The 12,997-nt window shown below is 33.0% G+C and overlaps 3 protein-coding genes across 4 annotated transcripts; 2 read left to right on the top strand and 1 right to left on the bottom strand.

The window, feature by feature from the left end:
• The first annotated feature begins 2,777 nt into the window (after positions 1-2,777).
• On the top strand, positions 2,778-5,465 carry LOC127249909 (serine/threonine/tyrosine-protein kinase HT1). 2 transcript variants are annotated; one of them, XM_051272973.1, is made up of 4 exons: positions 2,778-2,834; positions 3,146-3,802; positions 4,079-4,534; positions 4,607-5,465. In XM_051272973.1, the coding sequence occupies exons 2-4, from the start codon at positions 3,386-3,388 to the stop codon at positions 4,853-4,855; spliced, it is 1,122 nt and encodes a 373-aa protein (XP_051128930.1). In that variant the 5' UTR covers positions 2,778-2,834; positions 3,146-3,385; the 3' UTR covers positions 4,856-5,465. The 2 variants fall into 2 exon arrangements, with proteins under 2 accessions (XP_051128930.1, XP_051128929.1); XM_051272972.1 differs by lacking the exon at positions 2,778-2,834 and adding an exon at positions 2,846-3,002.
• A 2,184-nt stretch (positions 5,466-7,649) lies between these two features.
• On the bottom strand, positions 7,650-9,460 carry LOC127249910 (uncharacterized). Its single transcript, XM_051272974.1, has 2 exons — positions 8,680-9,460; positions 7,650-8,023 (listed from the first exon to the last, which is right to left on the bottom strand). Exon 1 carries the CDS (start codon positions 9,312-9,314, stop codon positions 8,703-8,705), a length of 612 nt encoding a protein of 203 aa, XP_051128931.1. The 5' UTR covers positions 9,315-9,460; the 3' UTR covers positions 7,650-8,023; positions 8,680-8,702.
• A 605-nt stretch (positions 9,461-10,065) lies between these two features.
• On the top strand, positions 10,066-12,820 carry LOC127249468 (phosphoribosylglycinamide formyltransferase, chloroplastic). The gene is made up of 5 exons (XM_051272253.1): positions 10,066-10,806; positions 11,008-11,119; positions 11,518-11,694; positions 12,270-12,396; positions 12,535-12,820. Exons 1-5 carry the CDS (start codon positions 10,437-10,439, stop codon positions 12,646-12,648), a joined length of 900 nt encoding a protein of 299 aa, XP_051128210.1. The 5' UTR covers positions 10,066-10,436; the 3' UTR covers positions 12,649-12,820.
• Positions 12,821-12,997: the final 177 nt, after the last annotated feature.

Genomic DNA, 12,997 nt, shown 5'->3' on the forward strand with positions numbered 1-12,997 from the left:
GATATACTCCCTCACTCTCAAAAAAAAATATTCATTTACTTTTTACATATAGTTTTAGAAATATTAATATTATATTGTGATATAAATAGGAATAAAGTAAAAATGACTAAATTACCTTGTTAGTAAGTGTGATATAAAGGTAATGAAATTAGTATAATATACTGTAAGTTGTAAGGGTATTTGTAATGTTAGGTAGATAGTACAGTTACTTAAAAAAAAAAAAAAAAAAAAAAAAAAAAAAAAAGAAATTGATACTTTGTTATGGGACGAACTAAAATAAAAAAATGGATACTTTGTCACGAGAGAGGGATGGAGTAGTACAATTATAGTAATTTGATATGGATGGGTTTTCGAAATTAATCCATTATTGTTTTAATTGGTAACATGGCTATGCTTTATTGGGTATTAAATTATTACTTATCTCATTAGGAGTTTGGACTTTGGTCAGTTGATATTTACGTTTTCAGGTGAAGTAGGATCTGTTTACTTATATATTTATGGGTGATACAAATTTTTTATAAATATTAAAAATATAATATATATATATATATACTAATACAATATGTATATGATATATATTTAATTTATTTACAATTTTTTTATAAATATTAAAAATTATATTACATACGAATATATTAAACATATAAAAACAAATTGTTCAATAAACTAATCTAAATATTCCTTGAGTAGAAATCTTAATTATAATTCTAAAAGTGAGTTTTGTACTATTAATTATGGTAACATGGTATTGGTATGTAACTACGCAATACTTACATTAAAATAGTATTGATGAAATAATAAGACATAATTTTAATTGATTATTTAAAAAATTATACATAAGTGCATTTTATAAGCAAATTATTTAATCAACTTTGAGATGTTAAGCAAAGGGTTCAATTCTTTTGAATATTGTTTTATACTCCCTCCGTCCACAAACGTTCTACTTTTTTATTTGGGACGTCCAACAACTATTATTCTATTTTTTTTTAAACACAAATTTTATATTTTTACCCTTCATTCATTTATTATTTTTAATCCATATTATACAATTAAGAGCAAAATTGTCCATTCATAACAAAAAGACAATCACATATAAATTGGAAGGAGGAAGTAGTATTTTTTAATATATGATCATTGTAAATTTTGGAAATAAACATTGTATATAAATGATCATATTCAAAATATTTATATAAAAAAAAATTAAATTAAACTTCAAAAAGAATAATCTCACATTAAGAGTTCTTGAGAGGGATTTATACATACACTTTTGATACCATTCATAATAATAATAATAATAAATAAATAAACAAAATAAAAAAAAAATAAAATAAAACATTCAAAATGTTATATTAAATATTTAATTATTTACTATTTCTAAATTTTCTAAATATGAAGATGTCCAAAATCCTGTGAGTAAATGGAGCCTAAATTGTTGGTTAGGCTTTTGCTTTCAGAAGTACAGAGCCATATTCTCCTTACATTAATTTCGATTTGTCCTGACATACCAAACGTCACTTTTCTGACCATCCTACGTTAAATATTTGACCAATCATTGTTAATTTTCTGTATTATTATTCAAATTAAATATAATTATGTTACATTAATTAATTAAATAGATTATGTAGTAGTAATGATGAGGGGAACCTAGCAAGCTATTTTCTACATTAGGGCAGAATCAAAGTTAGAAAATTTTGTCTTTATTTTAATCACCCTGTCACACATCTTTTTTGTTGCTATAATTGTTATTATTAATTTGGATAAAAAAGAATATTTAGTAGGTCGTATCATAAATACAAACAACAATTTGACACGTGGAATTATTAATGCAACTATTATTATATAATAATAATTATTATTATAGTTTGCATTATTTGTCATGTTTAGCTTTTATGTTAATTTGTGGAAGTATTTGGGCCAATTGATATTTAGAATGGGCTGTAATAAGAAAGCCCATAATTTAAATTGGGCTTTAATCCGGCCCAGCATGATGACAAAGACGGCTCGAAATCAACTTGAGTGATATCCATACTGTTTGGATAGCGTCATATTTTCAACGACGAGGACAGCCCATTTGTTCGAGATCTTTAACATTATTTACGCCAGCTGCCAAATGGAAAGCATGATTTGAGCTATGTTAATATGCCTTCAAACTTGTTTTCGTATTGTTCGTTAAAAATATGTGTATATTTTCTCTAAAAAATATCATTACTTTCATTATTATTAATTTCCAACATTTTATTTTATATTAATATATAGCATGCCATGTCTGTTTGTTTGTAATTTTGTTTTCGAGGGCTTCCGGGATTTGAATCCATGATTTCACGGTAACAAGTTCAATCCCTACACTATCAGGTCATCTTTACGGGATGGGTAAAAATAGATATTGATCGAAGGAAGTATGGTTGTAATAGATATTTCATATGTAATGGATAATGTTTAAAAATACTAATATATCCTTAAAAATATTGTTCATAGAAGACAATATTATTGCAATTTTAGATAAAAATATAAGAATATTTTATTATTTTAAGAGAATATATTTACAAATTACTAATAATAAATATATATACACATAGGAAGTATTTGATAGAATAGGATAGTTAAAAAGTAAAGTATTTTTCAAAGGATAAATACTACCTTTAATATATAGGGTTTTAGTTTTTAGTTAGTTCCTGTTACAAGCAATAAATTGCAAAAAGTGTATTTTGAAAATTAATTAAATTGTGAAATATATATATGTATATAAGGGATGAAGGGTTGAAGGTGTGGCGCGAAAGAAAGCATTAAAATAGTGCGTAGGGAAACAGGAGAGACGGTTCCTTTGGATTGGAAAGGTACTTTTCTTTCTGGAAACAATAATTCACGAGAAGTAGCTGAATTCTCTGCTGCATGCTACTTTGAATTCACTTTCTTCTTCTGCCGAGCAAGCTCTACTTTAATTTACTTACTAGTTCGATCACCTGATGAATGGATGGATGGATGGATGGATGATATGAGCAAAGGTAACTCATGAACTACTGTAATCCTCTCCATCTGCACCATTTGCGTTTTTAATTACTTTCAGTTTTGTGTTGTTGTTTTGGATCTGAACGGTTTTTAATTCTAGAGATCAGAATGAGAATTTTTATGATGCGTATTTTACCAGGGTTATGTATGGGTGGAGGAGACTAGAGATCAGTTGTACGTTCTCAAGGTTTTCGTAAACGTTCCTTGTGGTGTGTGATTGGATTCATGAAACTCGGTAACAGTTTTTTGGTATTCTTCTCGCGATCTGATGCATCTGAAACAGTTTATGTTGCTCCTCGAGTCAATTCACACCTTCGGAAGGGAAGTGCCTTGCGATTGTGTGTTTTGACATATATTGATTAATCGACGATAGGAAAGCATGGCTGCATTATGTTTCAATCCATTTCGGCTTCGTAAAGCCAAGAGCAAGTCATTATCTATTTCTTCGTCTTCAAGAAGCCAATGGAATAGTAACAGCAATACTATGGAGAAGAAGAGGTTTGACAGCATAGAATCGTGGTCGATGATTTTGGACTCAGAAAATATTGAGAATTGGGAAACGTCTAACGAAGATCGAGAAGATTGGACAGCTGATCTTTCTCAGTTGTTCATCGGCAATAAATTCGCTTCTGGAGCACACAGCAGAATTTACCGCGGGATCTACAAACAGAGGGCGGTGGCAGTAAAAATGGTTAGGATTCCAACTCACAAGGAAGAGACTAGAGCTTTGCTGGAGCAGCAATTCAAATCCGAAGTTGCTCTCCTTTCTCGCCTGTATCATCCCAATATTGTGCAGGTCAGATTTCCTCTCCCCTCCGCATGTACATCATACTGTAATTCTGTAGCATATTATGCTTAACTAAGTCTCAAATCACATTGATCAATTAAAATTTAAGAAAAAATGAAGAAGTCATGAAGCAATCAGGCGTTTGAGAATTTACCTAGCATAAGCCTTCAATATTGCGAGTTTCATTCCTGATTCATTTGCTCCAAATTTGGCTACTAATTAATCAACTGATGCATGATTTTGCTCACATCAAATTCCTTACAGTCAATTTATCTATCTCTGCAGTTCATTGCTGCTTGTAAAAAACCTCCAGTTTACTGCATCATCACAGAATACATGTCACAAGGAAATCTAAGGATGTACCTGAACAAGAAAGAGCCATATTCCCTGTCCATCGAAACTGTTCTGAGATTAGCCTTAGACATATCAAGTGGAATGGAGTATCTCCACTCACAAGGCGTGATACACAGAGACCTCAAATCAAACAACTTGCTATTAAACGACGAGATGCGCGTTAAGGTTGCAGACTTCGGCACCTCCTGCTTGGAAACACAGTGCAGGGAAGCCAAAGGCAACATGGGGACATATCGATGGATGGCCCCAGAGATGATCAAGGAGAAACCTTACACTCGTAAAGTCGATGTTTACAGCTTCGGAATTGTGCTATGGGAACTCACCACAGCTTTGCTCCCTTTCCAGGGAATGACTCCTGTCCAAGCTGCTTTTGCAGTTGCCGAAAAGGTCATTTTCTGTTAAATTTTCGTGCCATTTAGTTATATTACACTATTCGTTCTGAAACAATCTTTCTTGCAGAATGAGCGGCCGCCATTGCCGGCAAGCTGCCAGCCGGCATTAGCCCACCTCATAAAACGGTGCTGGGCCGCGAACCCCTCAAAGCGCCCCGACTTTGGCGAAATAGTGTCGGCGCTGGAGAAGTACGATCAGTGCGTGAAGGAGGGGCTTCCTCTAACACTGCACTCAGGTATAGTTAGCCGAAACGCTATAATCGAACGCTTGAAAGGGTGTGTATCCATGAGTTCATCCATACCTGTCCATGCCTGAGTCTGTCTGTCTGTCTGTCTTACTGACTGCTAGCCTTCTCTACATTCCACTTTTTTTTTTTTTTTTCTTTAAATTTTTATGTAGTGATATGTGTATATGAATTTGCTGCCCTTATTGTTGCTTACTTAAGTTGTGATAGACAGACATGTTTGTATGATCTGACTGAACTCATACAATGGTGTATAACTGTAAGTTGTGACTCATAAGCAGTTAGTTTATCTTGGACAACTGAGATCATTGCAGGGCCAAGAACTTGCTCATGGACATGGCGGTTACTGATCAATGATGGTCTCTTACAGTTGGAGAAAGAATTGTGTAATCAAACCACTTCCAGGTAGGTATCTACAGCTTCTGTCTTTTGGGCATGTTTTATTTGATTTTCACATTGATATTGATCATTGTTATTTTATTTTATTTTATTTTATTTTATTTTGCTGTTGAGTTCTTCATAATTACTATAATTTATAGACATTATTGGTTAACTCCACTGGTGACCTTTCTAAAATGCAAAACTTAGGTCATAAGCTTTGTGTTCGATTGAGTTTTGTTCCTTCTATGGTTATTGGAGTTTAAATGTGTGTTCAGCTGTGTTTTACGGCCCATTTATTAGTGGGCCGGACTCTATCCTTTTATATTATCAAATTCAATTTTTCACTTTACAATTGTAGTGATAAAAGTATAGTATGATTCTTTTATAAAATGTTACATTTAAATTATTATTAGAAAAATCAAATTAGTATTTACATTTATTAAGATGATATATTTTAAATTCTATTTAATAGTAAATACTTTAAAAGTTACATAATAGTTGAAATTTCCTAATCTATAAAATACCTATTCTTTTATACAAAATTAAATTTAATAATATTATATTTAATATATATATATATACACACTAAACAAACCTGATTTTCGTGATGAGATTAATATATATATATATATATTCTTTAAGAACGAAACAACATGATTCGCTGGCAACCAGCTAACCACATATAATTAGTATAAATTGTGCTATCGTTTAAGTATTAAACTCACTTTTTCTTTTCTTTTTTTCATAAAAATATATTATATATATAATGAGAATAATTGAGAGAAAAAAAGAACATCGGGAAGAAAGAAGATGGATGGGATAAAATGAAACACTTCTTGAGTTATGAAAGCGTCTACTCTACTGGGTCTCTGGTGCATTACCATTAGAATCAGAAATAGATCAGTTGTAAAATTTAGAAACAATTAGAAAGGAGTAATATATAATACTAGTATAATATTTTATAGAAAATATTTAAAATATTCCTATATCTGCTTAATCTACCATAGTCCATATAAAACAAAAAAAATGTTTTACTATGGACTGGGGGAGTCTATATATATATATATATACTAAATGGTGAGTGAAATAGAGGATAGAGGTTTTGTCAGCAAAGCCTCATATCATCTCACATCACATGTCCCAATTCCCAAATGTTGGTTGAAAACTTCAAATTTAACACACAATTTCAAATTTCAACTCATCTATCTATCTATCTCACACTTAGTCTTGTCTTGTTTGACTTCTTCTTCCCACCAATTTCTACTAACCAAAGTCAAAATTTCAGCACTGAAACCCATCCTTCAAACCCGCACAAACCTGCTACGAAAATCACTCGCCAAGTATTCTCACATATTTTCCTTGTCGTATTTGTCCAAAATTTCAGTAGGATATCAATTTTTAATTTAGTAATATTTTTTAATTTAGGAATGGTAATACATACCTAATATAATAAATACTTTGATAATTTATTATTATACAAATGTTATCATTTTTCATAATAACTATACTACTATGGGTATTTTTGTCTTTTATTTTACAAATTAATATAATACTAATATTAAAAAATCTATGTAAAAAAAACAAAAGGTGCTCTTCTTACGGAGGAGTGTACTAAATATTTTTTAATCTTATGCTCCTTATTTTTTCCTCTAAAAATCAGATTTACTTTGCGTTATTATACTTACTATTAAAAAAATTATTATAGTCGTATAATTTTTTATACAAATATCATTTTATTAGTATTATAAGATACCATTGAAAATATTTTTATAATTTCTTCTTAATTTATATTATTTTTTATATAATAATTAATATTAAAAAATCAACTTAAAAATAAGATTATTAGAGCCGAAGAGGTAGTATTTTTTAATCTTATACTTATTTATAGAAATATTCTAACTACTTGTACATTTAATATTTGTTCACTTGATAGATAAAATAATTTTTTTAAATATTATTAAAAAAATACAATATACACTCATTTAACATAATAAATATATATTTCATTTACTCACAACATTTAACACTAAATATTACTAATTTTTTATAATATCAATACAATTTTTCATATTTAACATAAAAAATTGCGTCAAAAATCCAAAAACACAAATTGAACAAACCCTCAATCTTATATAACAAAAAAAAAAACTATATCAAATCCAAATAAATATACATTTAATTTACGGATAAGTAATAAAAAATAAATATACTCCATATATATATATATCTGTGAATTGAAAGGTTATTTCCGTCCGTCCAAAAACAAGAATATCATTTCCTAATTTAGTAATTATACTACTATCTACTTAATATAATAAATATCTTTTCAACTTATTTTAGTTATTACTTTTATATTACACAATTTTTTTTTATTACAATTCAATATAATATTAATATTAAAAAATTTAATTTAAAAAAGCCTTCAAATGCCAGCCCTTCCAATGCCAAGGAGAATTAATAATACTTATATAGGATTTGCATACTAACAACAAATTATTTTAAAAATTAACTTAAAGAGTACAACCATGACATTATTGCATCAGGCAAAACAAGGCGTTGAGGGAGAGAGTCCCAATGAAGCGTGGAAAGAATAAATGCCCACTTTAATTGAATGGACTAAAATACATTAAACAAGAAAGAGGCAATAAATAATTCATAAATAAAAACAGTAAATAATTAATTAAATAAAAATAGTTGTACACAACTCACCAGCAAGTCTTGTCGTCGCTTTGATCGAAGCCCCCTTCTCCCCACTTTTGCCGACCTCACTATTTCCCCTCCACATTCATTACACTACATATATTCTGTGCGACAATGGCAGAGGGAATCCGGGCAGCATCTGCCCGAACTTCCCGGCCCTAAAATTTGACAAAACTTTAACCACTTCGGAAACTGAGAAAACTTTTAGGTATGTTTGCCTGTGCTTAATAATTTCTATTTGCAAAAAACCATCTGGCAAAGTTTTGATTCAAAAAATCTATTTTAAACACTGCCAACAAAAGAAAAACAAACAGTAGTGTCTTTGTCCTAAGCAGTAAATGCAGCTTCACCAAGAAATGAGAATCCCCACGTCTAGAAAAAAGATTAGGAAATACAGGTGTTGAGAATATGTTGTCTATGGCGGAAAACAGGGGCCCTTTTGCTTTGTTTTTCAAAAGCTGTTAGTGTTCTAGACTTTAATAGACACAGTAGACTAAGAGATCTTCCCCCAACATCATCATGAAATTAGTGAAATAAGAAATGGAGTTATGGAATGGAACACAGAACAAACAATCACAACAAAGAAGAATCAATCAATCAATCAAGAAATACCAATTGGGAATGATGTAATTTGGAAGCAAGAACTTCTAGTGATGGATAATCAAACAATGGATTGATTCAAGTAAGAGGAGATTGGAAATTAGGATTTAGGGTTCATAATTTACATGGATCGATCAATCAATCATATCACAGATGCAAAATTGCAAAGCGTCTTAAGATTGTATAAGCAAAATAGAGAAACTAAACCACGAACCTGTTCTTAATTTGGTGTTATTTTCACTCCCAAAGCTTTAGAATCCTTTCCCCTAAAAAATTGATAACTCTCCGCACGGTTCCCTTCTCTGTTTCTCCATCAACAATGTCCTCCTCCTCCTCAGCTCCGCCGTCGTCGCCGCCGGATTTCGCCGTGCTCGTCTCTCCGAAGTGAAAATCATCCTTCCTCGAACACAGGTCGGACTTCTGCAACGAATCTACTCCGAGTCCAGTTTTGCCTCTCACGCTTTTACCCTTACGCCTTTCCTTCTTGCTCTTCTCCTTTTTGCTCTCCTTCAACAGACTATCCTCAAAAGCATCTATTATCTCGTCAATTAGCTGTCTGTTAGGCGATGAATCCCACTTTTTCCAGTAGCTCTTGTAGCATCGGAAGCAATTGCAGCTGAAACTCGCCGTATGGTCTCCGCCGCCGGCCGCCGCGGTTTTCTGATCAGCCTTTCGCTGAATATCCAAACAACTACCGGAGCAAGATATTAGGTATGCCAAAACCTCCCTGTCCTCCGGCGAAAGAGCAACCGTCAAAGACAAAATCGCCGCCGGCAGAAACGAGAGCAGCTGGTCCTTAACCACCGCCGGTGTCGGATGCACCGTACCCTTCCTGTATAGCTTCTTCATATAGCCGGTTTGAAATCGAAGAGAGAATTGGATTAGGTTTCCGAGGAGGACGAAACGGAGAGTTCCGAGTCGAGTGTGGATTCTGGAGCTTCTCGCAAATGGTGAAGTAGTATTTTCTGAGGAGGAGTTATTGCGTGCGACGCAAGAGTTTCCGTAGGCTGTACTGGAAATGATGGAATTTGATTGGTCAGGAAACGCGAGGTAAGTTAGTGGGCCCCACTCCGAATCTTTCGGTGTTCAATCTTCTTTGGATAAAATCATTTTAGAACATTGCTTTAATATTTCAAGTTTTACTTATTAACCATTAAAATTACAAAAATATTACTTTTTTTATTGTCTCGATCATGTTGGATTTTTGATCGTGAAATCATAAGTTCAAATTTTGACATTTCAGATCATCAAATCACACATCACATATTTTTGGACAGTAACTTAAGATTTTTACATCATAAAAAAAATGAAAATAATTAATATTTTACTATAAAATAAATATCATATATTGTACTCCTCCATTTACTTAAATGTATTATTTAAAATATCTATTAATAAATTAAAAATAATAATATTTTATTAATGAATCAAAATGAGTTAAATTCTATTCAAATTATAATAAGTATGAGATTTTTACTTTTTTTTAGTAAGAGTTAACTTAAAAAAATTTAAAAAGAAAAGAAAAGTGAATGATCCTTTTATAGATGCAGTGCATAATTGGAATGGGTCGAACAATCAAAGGCAAGCCCAATTACTAAAAAGTAAAACCCAGCCCTAATCCTCATATTCGTCTTCTTCGTTTCGCTCATTTCAGCGGGCTCCCGGCACCAGAGCGAATCGTGTCCATCGTCAATTTGATTCCGACAGCCGCCGGAGGTGTTAGAAATTGCTAGTATAGTCCTCCCATTCTTTCATTCCGAGAGAGAGAGAGAGAGAGAGAGACAGGCAAGCGTAGGATCTTTCTAGCATTTGCCGCAACTTCCTCCGGCAGCCCGCCGCCGGTTGTATGTTCTCCTATTTTAATCACAGACCGGCTTCGATTACCGGCCAGCCTGATCGTTAATTGGTTCTTAATAAATAGCTACAACTGCGACTCAGTGTAGTATATACCTCCTGAGAGCTTCGTTTCCAATGGAGGCACAAAACGCAATTATTCAGGCCTTGTTTCGCCCGGCCGCTTCGTCTTCTGAAGTCCGAATTACGCATTCATTGGCCTTACCCTCACGGCTTCCAGCCCGGACGCGGATTACTTTGGGAAATCATTCGTTTTGTTCAAATTCCTTGCTCGTCAAGAGGCCCTTTCGTTGTGAAATTGGTGCTCAGAAGGATGAGCATAAAACGGTTTCTGATGTTGGAGAAGGTAATGCTAAAGCAAAAATTAGAAGGAAGAAATTAGCGGTGTTTGTGTCCGGTGGAGGGTCGAATTTTAGGTCGATTCATGAGGCAACAGTTAGTGGATCTGTCCATGGTGAGGTAGTCGTTCTGGTGGCTAGTAAACATGGTAAGTTTGTCTGGCCATTAACCTATTACTTTCCTGCTACTTTGTTGATTCTTTAGTTCGGTATAGTGATGTGAATTTTCGTAGAGGAGGCTCCTGGGTTGGTAAAAGTTCTCAGAATAGGTTATTGTTCTCCATTAAAGGTTCTGTTATTACTGGTTTTCTGGATCAAGTTTTACTATCTTATGCTCAAGATTTATGCAGATTGTGGAGGTGCAGAGTATGCTAGAGGCAATGGAATTCCTGTTATTGTTTTTCCTACAAAGAAAGACACACAAAAGGGGTTCTCAGCTGAAGATCTTGTATCAGCGTTGAGGTTTGATCTTTACTTGTTTAGTTACTTTTGAAAGAAATAACCTTATTTATATTGATAATTGAAATTTATTAGCAACATTATATTGAAGCTCAAGTTTGGTTCTAATTCTTCTGCTACACCAAAGAAAGAGTAGAATGTTAATGGAAGCATAAACACTAATGTTTGCACATGCTTTTCCTTAATTCTATCTTGTAATTTTTCTTAGTGTTCATCCAGCACTTTAATGTATCGATGTAGTTTTGAGAACCTCTGTTCATCATTGTGTTTTTTTTGCTTTAATGGTGTCTTGGTAGATGATAGAAATTTATATGTCCTTAGTGTATACTATATTGTTTCATATGGTTCATTCTTTCTGCCTTATGATCGCTTTTTATTCGACTCTATGCTGGTATGTGCAGATCACTTGAAGTTGATTTCATCCTTTTAGCTGGTTATCTCAAGCTTATTCCCACTGAATTGGTCCAAGCTTATCCAAGGGCCATACTAAATATTCATCCATCCCTTCTTCCCTCATTCGGTGGCAAAGGATTTTATGGTTTGAAAGTGCATAAAGCAGTCATTGCTTGCGGCGCTAGGTATACAGGACTGTTGCCATTATTACTGTTATTCCAATTTCTCGTTTCTTTTGTCCTCTTTTCCATCTTTTGATGAACGTGATGCAATCCCATCAAAATGAAATTCCTTGTTCTATATTAGTAAGGTTGCAGTATCAATTTGTTCTACATTGAACATTTCTTTTTGTGTTAAGTAGCAATTAGTTATCCTTGACTGTTTGAAATTATGTTGGCCGTGAATTAGTTGGGACAAAAGCATTATGCTAGAATCTAAGATGTTGCCTATTCTCATTTCTTTTTTTTCACCGTCGTGCAAAGTTTCCGCAGCTGCATTGAAATAAAATAAATACAGGATCAAAATCTGTTGTTGCAAATGCCTATGTTGAGTCTTTTAAGCATGGCCTCGTCTTGTTCATGGTGTTCTAGTTCATTAAGACACGAACAATTAAATTCAAAGTTCTCATACTTAGTTTGCATGTTTCAGGTTATTGTGGTTAACATCCAAGCTTAAATGCTTCACTATCTTGATTACCCAATGAATTCGGAGAAAACTCTACCATTTAACACTCTCGTTTTATTTTATTTTTTATATATAGGTACTCTGGTCCTACAATTCACTACGTTGACGAGCACTACGACACAGGCCGTATCCTAGCGCAAAGGGTAGTCCCTGTGCTAGCCAATGACACTGCTGAAGAGCTCGCTGCAAGGGTTCTCCACGAGGTTCTCAAAATCCATTCTCGACAAGTTTTATATTGCACTCGTCATTTTCGCAATGTTGTAGTTCTATTCTCAAAAGCTATTGAGCAGTTCTATTTTCGTAAATCTATTTTCACGACGTCTTGGTTTTACATGGATCAGGAGCACCAATTATATGTAGAAGTATTGCAAGCGTTGTGTGAAGATCGAATCACCTGGCGTGAAGATGGTGTTCCGCTCATCCGAAGCAAAGAAAATCCCGACGAATACTGGTAACAGCTTCACACACAAATTTTAAGAGTGCACAGGTGCTGAATTGAAATGACTCGAATTCAAGAATTTGGTATCTCTAACATTTATGTTCTTAATTCTCTGCACCTACTTGTGTTATCCTGTTGCGAACTTCATGTAAAATTGTTTTTGGAACGAATGAACATCCTTAATTCTATGATTCTTTGTGGAAATTGCTTATGTACTGATATAAATAATTTCGATATCAATATATATTTTGAATTATTGCCAAATAATTTTATAATTTAGTATACACTATAGACTGAAAATGTCACTCTATATACACGGGGTGTGTTTGTTTGTAAGATTTTCGCAAAAATTTTACTATTCATTC

This window comes from Andrographis paniculata, unplaced genomic scaffold (assembly GCF_009805555.1).
Source record: "Andrographis paniculata isolate CXL003 unplaced genomic scaffold, ASM980555v1 Contig36END, whole genome shotgun sequence".
Taxonomy (NCBI): domain Eukaryota; kingdom Viridiplantae; phylum Streptophyta; class Magnoliopsida; order Lamiales; family Acanthaceae; genus Andrographis; species Andrographis paniculata.